Genomic DNA, 16,274 nt, shown 5'->3' on the forward strand with positions numbered 1-16,274 from the left:
CCGGATGAGCGGACGGTGTTCGATGGGTATAAACTTAATGGAGACATTGTTCGAGGAGCTGGTACCATTCTCGGTAGGCTTCGGGTACAGGGTGAGAAAAAGGAGCCTCCACATCACCGGCGTTCTTGGAAAAACTTTGGGCCAGCCAACCTCAGCGAATACGGAACCTTATGTGCTGATGGACCAGACCGGCAAGCCCTGGTGCGAGTGGGCCAAGGTAGGAGCATGACCAGTTCTTTAACTTCAGAGGATGACTCTGGCCTGTGCAGCCCCACTACAGAGCAAGAGCGGCGGAAGCAGCGAGCCCTGCTGAGACCTGGTCCAGGTACCAGGAGCCTCTCTTCCACTGAGGCTGTCCATATATCTGGCGAGCTGAAACCAGGCCAGTCTGTCAGTTCAGGACAAGAGGAGTTTCCATTCTCCCCTGTCAGAAGCTTGGTACCAACTACAGTGTACTACGCAGACTCCGCAAGGCATGAGGACCAACATTGTAAAGACACGTATACCATAGATCTCAGTGAAAACGAACACATCGTTTCTAGTGAGCCTTACTCAGAATTACAAGGCAGGATGACCGCAAGGTCAACAAACAGAGCACCAAACTCTACTTATGACAGCCAGACCAGGACATTCTCAGGATACAATGAGCTACCCACAGCTGAACTTCCTGAGGACACATCTCAGGAAGAGTGTGAACTCTTATGCGTGGTTGTGACACAGCCAGAGCCAGTCTCTCCTCGTAGGACGCGTGTAGAGAAATACGTGACCAAAGATGCAGAATGTTATGAAAACGAGCAAAGAGCAACAGAATCCAAAATGGCCGATTTGGAAGAGTTCTTGTTGTCTGTGGAAAGGGAGGCAGGTTTCGCCAATGGAATAAAACAGACTATGAATTACATAGGAGATGAGGACCTAGAGAGCTTGTTAACATCCTTAGCTGCATGTTCTCAGATGGATCTTGTGGGCATGCAATCCTCACAGGTATTTTAAAATAACCCTCTTTCGAAATAAGATTTTATCTTTTTAGGTGGATGTGACGCATGTTTATGGATTCCTGGGAAGTTAGATAGTACTGCTCTGTCTTTATCTTGATCATGAGTTGATGTTTGGTGCAAAAATCTGTCAGTGACTCAGCTTCTGTGATCCTGCACAGGTCTGTATTGACTGCAGCTCCTAGACCGAGAGCTGTAGACTGTATGCTATGTTCAGTGGAGACTCTTGCCGTAAAAGGACTGAGTAAAAGTAAACATCATTCAGTTATCCAATGCCGTAAAGTAGCAGGTACTCTAAAAATAGTTTACTCTGAAAGGAATTTCTTTATTTTCAGCTTTTTATTTATATGGAGCTCTCAGTCCGTGAAGTAAATTTGACTTTTTTTTTTATTTTTATATAGTTCAGGACCCAGGCCTGTACTAACATGCACTCACTTGCCACTTTAATAGCCGATATGATTTACATACAGGGATTCGTCTTGGTCAGCAACATTCAACAAACAACATTCAACAATAAATAAATAAAAAAGTACTAAACATTTAATGAGAAAAGAAAAATAAACAGTAGTGAAAGTGGTATATCAACAGCAAAAAAAGGTAACAGTAATGCCAACGTCAATGGCAAAAGTGCAGTTGACTTATTTATTTACAGGCATTTGCAATAGTGAATTGAGATGTGCAACTGTAGTTGTAATTAAGGAGTGTGCTACTGGAGTGCAAGTCAGTAGGTGTACGTAGGGTGCCGTGTACGTTCAGCAGTCCAATAATTGAATAGCTTCCTGAAAGAAGCTTTGTTGGTGACGTGATGTGTGTGTGGCAATTTCTTTGTACCGCTTGCGAAATGGTAGACCGGCGAAAAGGTATCTCAGAGGGTGGGTATTGTCCACGCAGATCTTCTGGGACCTCCGCTTAGCTCTGGAGGGATACCGGCTTGTGATAAAAGACGCCTTATATGTGCACTAAATGGTACTGTTATCAAGTACACCTTCCATGTTGGGTCTCTTCGTAGGTATACAGACACTGACTGATGCCTATAAACCCATTTGTTGGCTCGCCTCTGTCCCATCAGTAAACATCAGGTCGGTGCTGGTGCCTTTTCAATTGATGGGTGGAGAAGCGGAGGTCTGATCAAATGCGCTACAATCAGTAATTGTATGCCTACAAAGTGACATAAATGGCACCAGATAAAATACCCCAGTGAGTGTATATGCAAAGTAGGTGTACCCTATAATCTAGCAACTGAATGTATACAAATATAATTTTTTCCCTAACAAAACCAGTCATAACCAGAGTATTGATAATAGTACAGTATAATGAGAACAGTGGCTAAGGTTATACTGTATGCTAGTGACCAAAAGCCTGCGAGTTCAAACCCAGCACTGTTGGCAGCCACTAGTGGGTGCTTGGAGTGTATTCTTTCTTGGGACTCACGTGCCAGATGAATAAATGTGCCAAATGGGTATTTATTCTTCTTCTTTTTTTTTTAAACAAACCTTCAGAATGGCTTTAATCAGTAACTAATCAGCAAACCATAATAAATTACTGTGTCACTTTAAGCTATGTGTCTTAATGAGATTTACATCACTGTTTCCATTGAGCCTTTGACGCGTCATTCTATGTTTCCCCGCTGATTTCAGGTTTTCCAGAAAGAGACGATTGAGTCACTGCAAACACAGTTGCAAGAGGTAAATTGGTTAGGCCAGGGGCTTATTCAGAATGCTTCCAAAGGGACCAGCACCAAAGCCCTTGAACATGACCTGGAGGACGCCAATACGAGATGGAACACCCTGAACAAAAAGGTTTAGAGGAATTCGGTTTCAAGCATCAATTCAAAAATATCATAAAAATCTTGTAGTTAGTTTCTTTATTTTTTAAATCTTATATATATACATAATATTGTTTGTGCAATGCTCTCAGGTAGCAGAACGTTCAGTGCAGCTTCATGAAGCTTTGCTGCACTGTGGAAGGTTTCAGGATGCTCTCGAATCCCTGTTCAGCTGGCTGAAAGACACAGAAGAGCTGGTGGCCAGTCAAAAGCCTCCATCAGCAGAATTTAAAGTTGTCAAAGCACAAATACAAGAACAGAGGGTAAGAGCTTAATTGGGGGGTGATTTTTGGATTTGGGCTTTAATATGAGTGCAGGAATTTCTGAGGATTTGGAGCTTCTGCTGTTGGTTCTACGTGTATTGTATTTCCTTGTATCCCATATGTTTATTTTTCTCTGGTTCATCCAGCTCTTACAGAAGCTGCTAGATGACCGCAGACCCACAGTGGAGCTTATTAAGAAGGAAGGGGGGAAAGTTTTGGAGATGGCCGACTCTGTGGATAAAGAGAAGATTGGAAAGGAGATTGATAGCCTCGGGAATAGATGGGATGCTCTGCTCAAGAAAGCCGAGAGCAGGTAAAAATTAAGATTTTATATGCTGACATCAGGAAATTAATCTGTGAATTATTATTATTAGTATTTTTTTTTTTTTTTAGAAAAATAGCTGGAGGATTAGGGAACTGGACTGAAATGATATATACAGATCTAAATCTTTAATTATTATTATTTTTTTTTTTTTCTTTTTGAGTATGATTAAACTGGACTCACAAGCCTGAGTATTGATACAGTATAATTAGACCTAAGTAGACCGCAATATTGTAACAGTTAAGGTTATGTTAGTGAATGGAAGGCTATGAGAAACATTTATGACCAAACTGTGACACATGGTTATCTAAATATGGCATGGGCAATGTGTTCTGTTATGGGTATAACACAATGCCATGGTAAAGACCATGTTGTTGTTGTGGATTTTAGGTTTCTATATTCACTGTTAGTTACTGATTATGTATGTTGGACCATTATGTTTTTTTTCCCCTGGTAGACGCAAGCAGTTGGAGAGCATTTTGGGGGTGGCCCAACAGTTCCATGAGACCCTTGAGCCGCTAACAGAGTGGCTCACTGTTACAGAGAAATGCCTGGCCGGTTCCGAGCCCATCGGCACTCAGACCTCTAAGCTTGAAGAGCAGATCTCCCAACATAAGGTACATGCATAACTGCGATACTGTTTCGCTTAGCCTGTTACGAGTAGTTCCTTCTAAAGACCCATCTGCTTTGATTCTTTTGCAGTAGCTTTATGCTACTGTTCCATTTATTCTTTATCCCTTTGTGTTCTTTATGTTTGATTTGTTTTTATGTTAATTTTCTCTTGATGTTTCTCGTTCTCTTTATGTTGGGATCATCATCCCTCCACCCATACGTTTCACCCCATCTACTCCATTTGACATTCCTGCTAATCAGGCTTTAGAGGAGGAGATTATAGGGTGCAGTAAGAGCTTGTGCCAGGCAGTGAGTCTTGGCCAGGCTCTGCGGTCACTCATCTGCGTGGATGATAAAGAACTCGTCCAGGCTAAACTGGACAGCATTCAGGGCGGCTACATCGAGTTGCAGGAACGCTGCCGAACAAAGGCCGAGCTCCTGCAGCGGGCCCTGGCTAATGCGCGGCTGTTTGGAGAGGACGAAGTGGCACTCATGAACTGGCTGGACGAAATACACGGCAGACTGAGCCACATCTCTGTCCAGGACTATACACCAGCCGTACTGGCTAAACAGCATGCGGACCAGCTGGTAGAACAGACCTCCTCCTCTTCAGTCTTCATTATTTTAAAAACCATCATCATTAATTTATACTTCATTGGTTTCATTGATATGATTTACGTGTTTAGTTAATTGGTGTGTGGTCATTTTGTTATGTGTGACTGCTGTTAATTCGAGTGTTCTGTTTTTAGGCACTTCATGAGGATATTGAATTAAGGAGACAGCATGTTGAACAGGCCCTTCAGAATGGACTTGAGCTGCTCAAACAGACCACAGGCAAGGCCCATCACACACACACACATTTTAATGCATTCATTTCTATACATCACTCACATTTAATATTTAATCTTAATATTTGTTAACTTATTATACCACAGCGCTTGTTGATTACTCAATTCTGGTTGTTTGTATTAATGTGTACCTAACATGTTACTGTTTCAATAATAACAACTTTGTAAAGACAGGACTGTTTATGGCAGACACTCCACATAAATGGATTTAAAAGTGTTTTCTATAAGGAGACGTTTATGTAGTGAGAGTTTTATTTAGCTCACTTCTGAGAGAAAACATGTATTTTTTTTGGAAGGACTCTCTAGTGCTAGGGCTTTGAAGTGGGATAATCCTGATGTGGGATAATCTTCAGGAAGGAGGGCTTTGTGGTTTCTCTGCAACATAACAAGTGGAAGACAAAAAAGAGAGGATGGTGAAAAAAACAACTAATTATAGCTGCTATAAGCGATGACAGGAAATAACCTGTTGATTAATAGAACTATAAATGAATAACAAAAGCTTTGGCAAAATGTTATGGAATAAGAGGAATTAAACACTTCATGACATGTGATTGTAGGAAAATAATCCACATTGGTGTTTTCCTGTATCACACCACTCTGTTTTATACTTTACTTTATATAATAAGTGATTAAATATTACAGTTTGAAGTTATAGCTTCACTATTTCTGTTCCTAGTTTTTAAAAAAAAAAAACAAAAACAGATGCATATTAATGAATGGCCTGAAAGTGAACAAAGCAAGGAAATGACAATTTTTATATTAACATTTTAGTTTTGGAATAGACTTCAATTCAAGAGTGCACCTAACTGTTTCAAGCCCTCCTTTTTCTGTGCAGGCGATGAAGTTGTCATCGTTCAGGGAAAACTGGACGGAATAAAGACAAGATACGCTGACATTAGCACAATGAGCAATGATGTAATGAAGACCCTGGACAAGGCCCTGTCGCTGGCTAACAAGGTACAACACACGCATGAGGAGCTGTGCTTCTGGTTGGAGAAAGTGGAGTCTGAATTGGCCACGTTTGGAGCACAGGAACCAGTGGGAGAGCAACTCACTCAGGTGCAAGAGAGGCAGAAAGTGAGTACACTCCTTCAGCTTTGAAAGAGGCCCATTGCTGAAAAGGGAAGGGAAGCTAGATCAGATTGGATCTAAATATAACCGAGGAGAACTTTTTTTTCTTCTATAACCTTTGAGCAATTTTGGGTGACACATTTCTTTCAGTTATGCTACTATTGTAGGATGTGTTTGTCAAAGGTATTAAGTTTTAGTGCACAGTAGCTTGAGTGTGAATCAGTACAAGTACACATTACTGATATGTACAGCATTTACATTTACTGACTGTGTTTCATGACTAGGCATTAATGAAGGAGGTTCAAGAGCACAAGTCAGTAGTAGATAAGCTGAATGAAGTTAGCAACGCTCTGCTAGAGCTGGTGCCATGGCGTGCCCGAGAGGGGCTTGATAAACTGATCACAGAGGACAACGAGCGCTATAGGTCAGCAAGTGATGCCATCTCTCAGCATGTGGACCAGACAGGAGCCGCCATCTTAAAATCGCAGCAGGTAAGGTGCTGCAAATATGTAAATACTAACAATATAGACCAACTCCAACAGATTTCTTGTGAGAGGCTACTGATTGCCTGTTGCTTTTGCTGTGATGACAGGCCGTCTTTATCAGACCTTTAATAGGGCTTCATTGCATAATCTACTATTTTTGTAATTCTAAAAATTCAGTGACTGGATAGAGAGATTGCAGTGTATATACATTGTGTATGTGTGTGTTTTACAGTAAAATATTTCTAAATATGACATTTAGTGATTTGTAATGAAGTTGCCCCACGATCACTTTGTTTTGAATACATTTTAATAATAGTGGCTAATGCACATGGGTTCTGCTGTTTAGTTTGAGCAGGCTGCAGACACTGAATTAGCCTGGCTGACTGAAGCAGAGAAGAAGTTGTCATCTCTAGGTGACATCAAGCTGGAGGCAGAACACACCACTGCTCAGCTGCAGGCTCAAAAGGTCAGTCTGATGCCTTTGGGTCATTAGAGGTGTACTCACCACAAACACAAACTGCAAACATGTGTACTGTATGTGTGGCACATGCCATCAACACAAGTTCTCTCTGTGTTCAAGGGCTTCTCCATGGACATTATGAGGCATAAAGATGCCGTGGATGATATCACTAAGACAGGCGAGGCGATAATGGAAAGCAAAGACGAGACTGAGAAACGAGCTCTAAAGGTGAAAAAAAAAACCAACAACTTTAATGTAAATAAATATGAGCTAAAAGTATGATTACATTTAAATACCAGATTTGTTTGGGATGCGACCAGTGTGACTGTGTTGTTCAGGCTAAGATCCAGGCTCTCATGGAGAAGTACAACACGGTGAGTCAGTTGAACTCAGAGCGCTGTCTGCAGCTGGAGAGAGCGCACTCCCTGGCCTGCCAGTTCTGGGAGACTTATGAGGAGTTGTGGCCATGGCTGCAGGAGACCCAGGCCAACTTCACCCACCTCCCGTCACCTGCCATTGAATATGACACACTCAGACAGCAACAAGAGGAACTGCGGGTAAGAAATTTTAGGAGAGCCCAGGATGGGTAGCCCAACTACCATATCAATAAACACCGTTAGAGCAAATCTGCCTTGCCCTATTTGAAACCTTTTCTGTTTGGGCCACTTTTTTTTTTCTTTTTTTTTTTTGCTAAATTAACATGGGAACAATTGGCGAATTCATAATGTAAGTTGGGTGCTTCTGTTTTATTCTATAAAGATCATGTTCAGGTCATTTTCAGTTCAGAATAACAAGGTAAAAAAATTATATAAAAAGACTAGTCTTAGTACATAAACAGAAATGGTGGCCTCATTTTTGAGACCTGTCATTTTTGGGTGTATTGTGCCATAAATATTGTTTAGATTTTTAATAGTTGAACAGTATTGCTAAACAGAAATGTATCATATCCCTTTTAAATTGTATATTTTTTACTTTTAGCAACTGAGGGAGTTGATTGCAGAGCATAAGCCGCACATAGACAAGATGAACAAAACGGGCCCTCAGCTGGTGGAGATCAGTCCACTGGAGGGCGAGTCCATCAGGGAGAAATTCCAGGCCACAGACAAGTTGTATGCACAGCTTAAAGCAGATGTTAAGCAGAGAGCTGCTTCCCTGGATGAGGCCATCTCTCAGTCTACTCAGGTTTGTCTCGGGTCTTGATCCTGTTCTCTATTGAGCTTCATTACTAAAACAGCAGTGTATTATTCCTTGTATGTATTTGCTTTGCCTTGTGCTTCACGTTTTCACTTTCTTTCATGTGGGGCCCAGCTTCATTTTAAATCAACCCAGTGACAAAGAGCATTAGTTGATTATACATATAGATAGTTTAAAGTCACGGTTCTCAATGTGGAGTCTCGGGAGTTTAAGAGCCCCTAGTTTAATTAAATGTTCATTGCCTCAGTTTCTGTATGCTCCAGTCAGAATGCGTCTCCAGAATAACTGCTGTTAATCTTATCTTTAGTAAGTCAAGTCTCAATAAGGTCTTTCATGTCCTACCAACACAAGTGACAGCTTGTTAATGAAGTGTGCTGTGAGAACCCTTTGATGAAAACCCTGTGTAGCCTGTTTTCAGCAGCAAAGGATATCTCAGTCATGAACTCACTGATATGAGTAGGAGGAAATGCGAGGCCTGACCATACAGTTTCCTCTAAGAAACTTCCTAACAAACATGCCTACAAGTGATTACCTGCTATAGTGAAAGGTGTCCTAATTGGTTCTGTTGAAAGACGTGACCACTGCCTGATTGCCCCACTGCTTAGGATTTAGCTGTAATATTTCAACTGGTGGTTGGAAATTTGCTCTTTTAACATGCTCTTTTCCCCCCTCCCAGTTCCATGATAAGATCGACCCAATGCTGGAGTCTCTGAATCGTATAGCGGAGCGTTTGCGCCAGCCTCCCTCCATCTCCGTGGAAGTGGAGAAGATTCGTGAGCAGATTTCTGAGAACAAAGCTGTGAACGTGGACTTGGAGAAACTGCAACCATCTTATGAAACGCTGAAGCAGCGAGGAGAGGACATGATCACTCGCTCAGAGGGCGCAGACAAAGACCTGTCAGCCAAAGGTAAGCATTTATTTTTAGAAAATAATAATAGTAATACTCTGCAGTCATCTAATGGCGAATATTTATTTATTTTTATCAAAGCCGTACAAGACAAACTGGATCAGATGGTATTTGTGTGGCATGATATCCATGCTCTGCTGGATGAGAGGGAGGCTAAACTTCTGGATGTGATGGACCTGGCTGAGAAGTTCTGGTGTGAGCACTGTGCTCTCATCATCACCATCAAAGACACACAGGACTTGATGAAAGACCTGGAAGAACCTGGAGTCGACCCCTCCGTTGTTAAACAGCAACAGGAGTCTGTGGAGGTTAGTGAGCTCTTAGTGCTTATGGTTAAAAATATCCATTCTAACAGTCAAACAGTACTGAGTGTGATAATTAAACTACTTGGTTCAATGTCTAATGAACATTTTTTTGGGGAAAAAAAGTCTGTACTACTCAGATGCAAATGTATTGACTGAAAAACCTTTTAAAACATGGCCTGGTTTAATGGAGCAGCTATTGGTTATTAGTGAACAGGAAATGAGGATTACAGCAGTTATATTTAACATATATGTGTTTTAATAGGAATTAGCCTGTTTATGCTTTCTTATTTCATGTACTGTTGTCACGGTGGACTTGACTGTCTACAGGGGTACCGAGAGGAGATTGACGGTCTTCAGGAGGAACTGAACGTGGTCCAGAATCTAGGAGCAGAGCTGATGACAGCCTGTGGAGAACCAGACAAGCCTGTTATCAAAAAGAGCATCGATGAGGTAACATCAGACAAGCTGTTTGAAGAAGCATACAGTGCTGTGAAAAAGTGTTTGATTTCTTCTGTTTTTGTGTAAATCTCATACTAACTAGTTTTAGATCTTCAAACAAAATGCAACATAAAACAAAGACAACCTGAGTAAACACACGATACAGTTTATATTATTATTATTATTATTATTTAATTAAAGCATCATTTTTTTTCCAACACCTACATACATTGTGTTATGTTAGCTACATTTTATTTTACTAGTACCCCATTACTATCAACAACAAGGTTGTTCACACTAAAAGATGTGTACAAGTTTTTCAGTTACAGTGTGTAATCATTTGGACTGTTATTATGCTGTGTGTAATTTTTTTACCTAAACAATCATTTGACCATAAATGCTTGTGGACGATACATAGAGAGATTAGACATTTACATTTATGGCATTTGGCAGACGCCCTTATCCAGAGCGATTTACATTTATCTCATTTATACAGCTGAGCAGTTGAAGGTTAAGGGCCTTGCCCAGGGGCCCAGTAGTGACAGCTCGGCAGTGCTGGGATTTGAACTCACGATATTCCAATCAGTAATTCAACGTCTTATAAAGATAGAAAGATAAATAAGCAGAGGATAATTATTATCCCCTACCATGTTCAAACCAAATCTACGGCCATGGACCCTTTATGAATACTGTTTCACAGATTTCGGGGAATTAGTCACTACAGGGGCAAATACATTTTCACACAGTTGGTATTGGAGAACTTTTTTTGCTTCAATATATAAGATTATCATTTAAAAGCTGTATTTTGTGTTTATTCAGGTTTCCTTTGGTTTAATTTTTGAAACAATTTAGTATGAGGTTATACACACAAACAGAAGAAATCAGGATGGGGCAAATACTTTTTCACAGCACTGTACACAGAGAACTTTTATTATATTACTGGTAAGGAAATTTGAATAGAAAGATAGTGTATATGAATATACACCTGTATGCCAGCACATCATATTCATCTTCAGCAATATTATGTAATAAATTAGCATTGCCTATAATCAGAATATTTTTTATTATACCTTATTGAATTTTTGTTCATCCTGTATGACGTTCTCACTGCTTTAGAAATGTCCATGTGTCATTTTAATTCAAACCATATCTGCTTGCTAGGTGAACGTGGCATGGGAGACTCTGAATAAGACCTGGAAGGAGCGAGTGGACCGACTGGAGGAGGCCATGCAGTCTGCTGTACAGTTCCAGGATGGTCTTCAGGTACATTGTGCCACAGAATGTACACCCATGTAGTGGCATTGTTACCAAAACAACAAGCCAGAAGAGTCACATGAATTCAGCATGTTAATTACGCAGAAGTCATGTTCATTTCATATTTTAAATCAAGTCTTAATTGATATCAGTCTCAGTGAAACATATTCATAATGTCAAGATGACAGAAATTGGAGTCAAGTATTTACACAGCAGTTATTCTTTAATCAGATATAAATTTGATTCAGATCACACGCTCTGATTTAGGTGTGTACATGAAGAGTTTTTATTCCAGTTGAGTTATTAATTGAATTAGTAATAGATTATTAGGATACATGTAAACATAGCTAGTGGCATCGTAACTCCGCATTATTTCCGTAGGAGTCTGAAATACTACATTATTCATTTGTTTTCTTCAGTACTCAGCTATTACAGCATATTGCAATGCGCTGTTACCAAATGGGCGGTAAACACCGTTTACTGTAATCCAAGGTTTCCCTGGATCCCTAGGGGTTCATCATGGTATTGCAGGGGGTCCTAAGACCGATTGGAATTTCAACATCACATTAAAGTAAAAATATTGTTAGAATAAATACAAAAAAAGGCAAACGGAATAGTAACATGCTTAAAGTAACACATTTTCCTATTCTATTACAAAAGTTAAAGTCTCTTACTTAAGGCAAGTGATTAATGTTGGGTTCAGCTGGAAAAAATTTATCACACCTGTTTTAATTTAATTAGCGTTTACTCAAAACCTTTCAATGAATAAAAGCTGACGAGGCATAGGAAAGCATGACATATTGTACCGCAGACTCCCAACTTGAATAGGGTAAGGCGTGGCCCAGTTTTCCCATGTCTCTATTATCTGAGCTTCTTGACTGAAATCACAGGTCACAATGCACCCTGAATATACATTGTGTAAATACATGTCAATAACATTTCATTCTTCCACTACAGGGCATGTTTGACTGGGTGGATATTTTGGAGAGTAAACTGGATTCCATGTCACCTGTGGGCACAGACCTGGAAACGGTGAAACAGCAGATTGAGGAGCTCAAGGTGTATTCCTTTCCCATGTTTCATCGTATGGATTTTACCGGTTTATACAGATCAAAGCATGTAAACATGTGTCCATGATCACACCCAGCCGTGCCTTGTCCTTTTTTTTTGTTTATTTGTGAGCATACTGGCCAGATACCAGCTGTGTTTATTCAGAGGACTATCATTTCATGTACTCTCCCACAAGTAGTTCAAAAGGTGCATTGTCTAGTGAGAGTTAAACAAACCTGAACCACCGACCATCCCATTATTGTTGAACTATGGGCATATCCATATTTTTAAGGATTATACGATGAAGAGATGTTGAAACATGCTTCATCTTATTTTTCCCAATGTCTGTATTTCAACAGGAGTTCAAAGGTGAGGGATACCAGCTTCAGATTGAGATGGAGAGGCTGAATCACCAGGCAGGACTGCTACTGAAAAAAGTACTGGAGGAAGCAGACCGCATTGCCATTCAGGAGCCGATGAGCGAACTAAAAATGCTTTGGGACAACCTGGACGAGAAGGCCATCAACAGACAGGTGAAGTACTAACCTGTTGCATTCTGGTGTCATTTATGCTCCTCATGCTTGGCTTGCCATCTGTCTCTGTATCTTTACCGACTACGGATGTCTCGTCTGCATTACAGCACAAGCTGGAGGGAGCCTTGTTGGCATTAGGGCAGTTCCAGCATGCTCTGGATGAGCTTTTGGCCTGGCTGACTCATACTGAAGAGCTGCTTAGTGGACAGAAGAAAACCAGTGGCGATCCCAAAGCTATAGAGATAGAACTTGCCAAACACCATGTAAGTTCATTCGAAATATACAACATATATGTAATTAAAATGTAATGCAATCTGTAATTATATTTATGTAGCAAACATGTGCCTGTGAAATGACCTCAGTCACCAGCCAACAAAATGTTTCTAAGTTTATAATTATTTATTTGCTAAGTTTATCATTATTTCGGGTTCTTTGCCATGAAATCTGCCTTTTATTTTGAGCAAACAATACAAATGTCCTCTTTAACCATCAGGTGCTGCATAATGATGTACTGGCCCATAAGACCACAGTGGAAGCAGTGAACAAAGCTGGCAGAGATTTGATGGAGTCCAGTGCAGGAGAGGAGGCGTGTGGCCTGCAGAGCAAGCTGGAAAACCTTAACCAACGTTGGACAAGCATCCTGGAGAAGACTGAGCAGAGGAGGCAGCTTCTGGACATCGCCTTACTCCAGGTCCTACTCAGCCGTTTCTACGCATACAAATTTGGTCCTTGAGATAATGAGATAAGCAGTGTCTCTAATTTAGAAGAATCACACGTAACCGAGACACACCCCTTTGTTTTGGCCAAATTCTGCCTTCTCTGCTGTTCTCACACAACTTCTGCATAGTGCTTAACTATATACTTAGTTACGTCTGAGGTTTGAATCCTGTGCATAATTTTGGGATTAACTGCTCACTAACTGAACTCTGAATATGACCCATAATTGTTTATGGAGAGAGCTGAATTAGACGCTGAAGATTACTAGCAGTGTTTGAGTAGCTCTCAGGTTTCTTTGGCAGCATTTCTGATTTCTTTTTTATTTCAATTTTAATTATTAACTCAGCTTCTATATTAATACATTACTAGCTGATTAATACATTATTAGTACATAAATAATAATTTAATTCCCTATGAAAATAATATTTTCACGTTCAGAACCGAGTGAACATTGATGTAGTACAAACCAGTAACTCTTGAATGCTGACCTGGACGATATGTGAGAAGCTGTGAAGTCTCACTAACTTGCCTTTTTAAAAAAAAATTCATCCTAGATTAATATGAAAGCATCCATTTTAATCTAAACTTCTTTTCACGCTTAATAACCTGCACTAATGGGAATAATGCGGACTCCGTTGTTGTGACATTAGCTGCATTGTGTTCTAGGCCCAAGGTTTCCATGGGGAGATTGAAGATATGCAACAATGGCTGAAAGACACAGAATGTCAGCTGTTAACATCAAAAGCAGTTGGAGGCCTACCAGACACGGCCCGCGAGCAGCTTAAAACCCATCTGGTATGTATTTAAGCCTCCAAAAGGCCTGCTGCTGATTGCAAGCTTGAACACATTTTTATCACACTCAATACAGAGCTTTTTTGGTTAACGGTCATGAAAATAACAACTTAGATTGAGCGTGTTCAGAGGCTTTAATAAAGCCAGACTTAAAGAGAGTACATTCAGAGCATATGTTTATTGGGTCTTTATTCTGGGGGGCTTTTTTTTTTTTTTTTTTTTTTTAAAGTCCAGACTGTAAAACGTTGTATTTTTAATTCATTCTTTGTGAACCAGCTAATACATAATAATAATAATAATAATAATAATAATTATAATAATTAGTTGCATGAACATCTGCTTGTTTCACACATGATCCATTTGCAGTACGGACTTTGAATGACGTTTAAAGCAACACAGTAATACAATCTTTCATAGACGTATTCATGTTTAAACACAATAAATATAAACAACGTAATCTTCTATATAGATTTACATATTACCTTGCTCAAGCAAGAGGCAAAACATTTAAACATGGTACTTCTCTTACGTGAAAAGGTAGTATTGCAAACATTTTACATGAAGACTTCCCATCCACACAAACAGCCGAGGAAACTGCCTCCCACGTCTTTTCTTTTCATTTAATCTTTATACAACAAATCCTGCAGGTCATACACAACTTTCTCCCACCCCCAGCTTGTCACGTGACTGCTGCTTTCTGCTGAGATGCGAGTGTCTCCCCTCACCCTGTCCTCACCCACACACAATATAACAAGCTGTGTAGTTTATTTCACATTGAAAACAATATACTTTAGATATCATTTTGACCGCATTAGTTATTTTTGCAACTCCTGGTAAGTGTTTTGGTTTTCTTTGCTTTAAAGTAAAGCTTTTGTTTTTTTCTTTAAAGCTTTTGGTTTTCCCTGGGCTTAAAGTAATAAGATGACTGTGGAAAAACAGTATTATACTTTACTTATATGCATTTATGGTGAAATTACTGCATTTTTGTGACAATCCGTTATTTTGACCACAAACAATGCGCAATCATTTTAATTCAGCACATGCAGTACACCAAAAATAGATTCGGTGCGGAAACAATCGCTGCCCCACTCCTGCAATGTATTTGTCACGCCGCATCCGTGAGCAGTGTGAACGCTCTAACCTGATAACATGGGCATGGAAAAAATACGTACTGCATATGGATCATGTGTGAAACAGGTGTTAAAGCAATAAGTAAAAATGGACAGATGAGGACAAATGACTTTTTTCTAAGTTTTGCCCTTTAAAGGATGTAGAGCATTCCAATAAATCAGTCCAGCTCTGTGATAACTTACTCTTATCTCTTTGTTATTGTAAATGCAAAATGTCTACAATAGAGTTTCAGTAATGCCTGATGTCGTTCCTTTTCAGGAGGCTGAAGAGAGAGAGATTTGTCTCTAAAAACATTGTCTTTTGTGTGTGTGTAGGAGTTATGTAGTGCAATAGAGGTGAAGGAAGACCTCTACCAGAAGCTTCTTCACAGAGGTCAGCAGCTGATAGCCATGACCCAGGAGAACCAGGACAGCAGTACTGAGCAGGACCTCCACAACCTTCAAGAAAAGTGGGAAAGTGTGCAGGCCAAAGTGGCTGAGAAGAAGGTGAGTGCTGCATTTAAAAAAAACAACAAAACAAAACACTCAAGCAGCTATAGATACCATGAAGGAAATGGTCCATTCATGCAGCTTCAGGTCTGATCACAAAGATGTGAATTGTGGTGATGTCAGTGCGAATGTGGTCATAAGGTGTGGGGGTGGCTGTCCAGGGCAAGTTTGGGAATCCAAATGAAACATAATGCTCCGTTTGTGAAGTGTGTCATATGTCAGTGCTTATTACGGACTGTCTCACACCTTGGCGTGGTTTGGTCCAGAGATGTTCTTAACCCAGATCTAATGATATGATATGATATCAGAATTAAAGAATGTATTCTGAACACAAACTTGAAGACATTGTTTTGTTTATTAAACGCCATATATATTTCAAGGTACTTTCCCGAGAGCTCAGTGAAGCCACTCGTTTAATATAATTAAAGGTTTTCCAAGGCTCCTCGGCTTTCAGTTAAGTAAGCCGCTGTGTACCAGATGCACCGTGTGAGTCACACTTTTGAATATTGAATCAAAGGACAATGTTTTTGTGCCTGCAGGGGAAATGTTTCTTCTACACATCCTCTTTTATTTGTCATTATAGCAT

The 16,274-nt window shown here is 40.1% G+C and overlaps 1 protein-coding gene across 10 annotated transcripts in view; it reads left to right on the forward strand.

Moving 5' to 3' along the window:
• The window catches only part of dst (dystonin), a 148,462-nt gene that overhangs the window by 112,613 nt on the left and 19,575 nt on the right, over positions 1–16,274 (forward strand). For 6 of the 10 annotated variants that reach the window (XM_053620536.1, XM_053620540.1, XM_053620542.1 and 3 more), the window contains 22 exons: positions 2,630–2,791; positions 2,910–3,080; positions 3,227–3,393; positions 3,860–4,019; positions 4,276–4,602; positions 4,764–4,848; positions 5,698–5,939; positions 6,218–6,424; positions 6,765–6,884; positions 6,999–7,106; positions 7,199–7,435; positions 7,857–8,060; positions 8,749–8,980; positions 9,062–9,288; positions 9,613–9,735; positions 10,885–10,986; positions 11,935–12,036; positions 12,387–12,560; positions 12,668–12,823; positions 13,054–13,251; positions 13,944–14,072; positions 15,515–15,685. In XM_053620536.1, coding sequence (XP_053476511.1) covers positions 2,630–2,791; positions 2,910–3,080; positions 3,227–3,393; positions 3,860–4,019; positions 4,276–4,602; positions 4,764–4,848; positions 5,698–5,939; positions 6,218–6,424; positions 6,765–6,884; positions 6,999–7,106; positions 7,199–7,435; positions 7,857–8,060; positions 8,749–8,980; positions 9,062–9,288; positions 9,613–9,735; positions 10,885–10,986; positions 11,935–12,036; positions 12,387–12,560; positions 12,668–12,823; positions 13,054–13,251; positions 13,944–14,072; positions 15,515–15,685 — 3,804 coding nt within the window. The remainder of the gene's footprint in view (positions 1–2,629; positions 2,792–2,909; positions 3,081–3,226; positions 3,394–3,859; positions 4,020–4,275; positions 4,603–4,763; positions 4,849–5,697; positions 5,940–6,217; positions 6,425–6,764; positions 6,885–6,998; positions 7,107–7,198; positions 7,436–7,856; positions 8,061–8,748; positions 8,981–9,061; positions 9,289–9,612; positions 9,736–10,884; positions 10,987–11,934; positions 12,037–12,386; positions 12,561–12,667; positions 12,824–13,053; positions 13,252–13,943; positions 14,073–15,514; positions 15,686–16,274) is intronic. The other 4 variants (XM_053620544.1, XM_053620545.1, XM_053620546.1 and 1 more) reach the window with 1 other exon arrangement.

The sequence above is a fragment of the Ictalurus furcatus genome, chromosome 3 (assembly GCF_023375685.1).
Source record: "Ictalurus furcatus strain D&B chromosome 3, Billie_1.0, whole genome shotgun sequence".
Taxonomy (NCBI): Eukaryota; Metazoa; Chordata; class Actinopteri; order Siluriformes; family Ictaluridae; genus Ictalurus; species Ictalurus furcatus.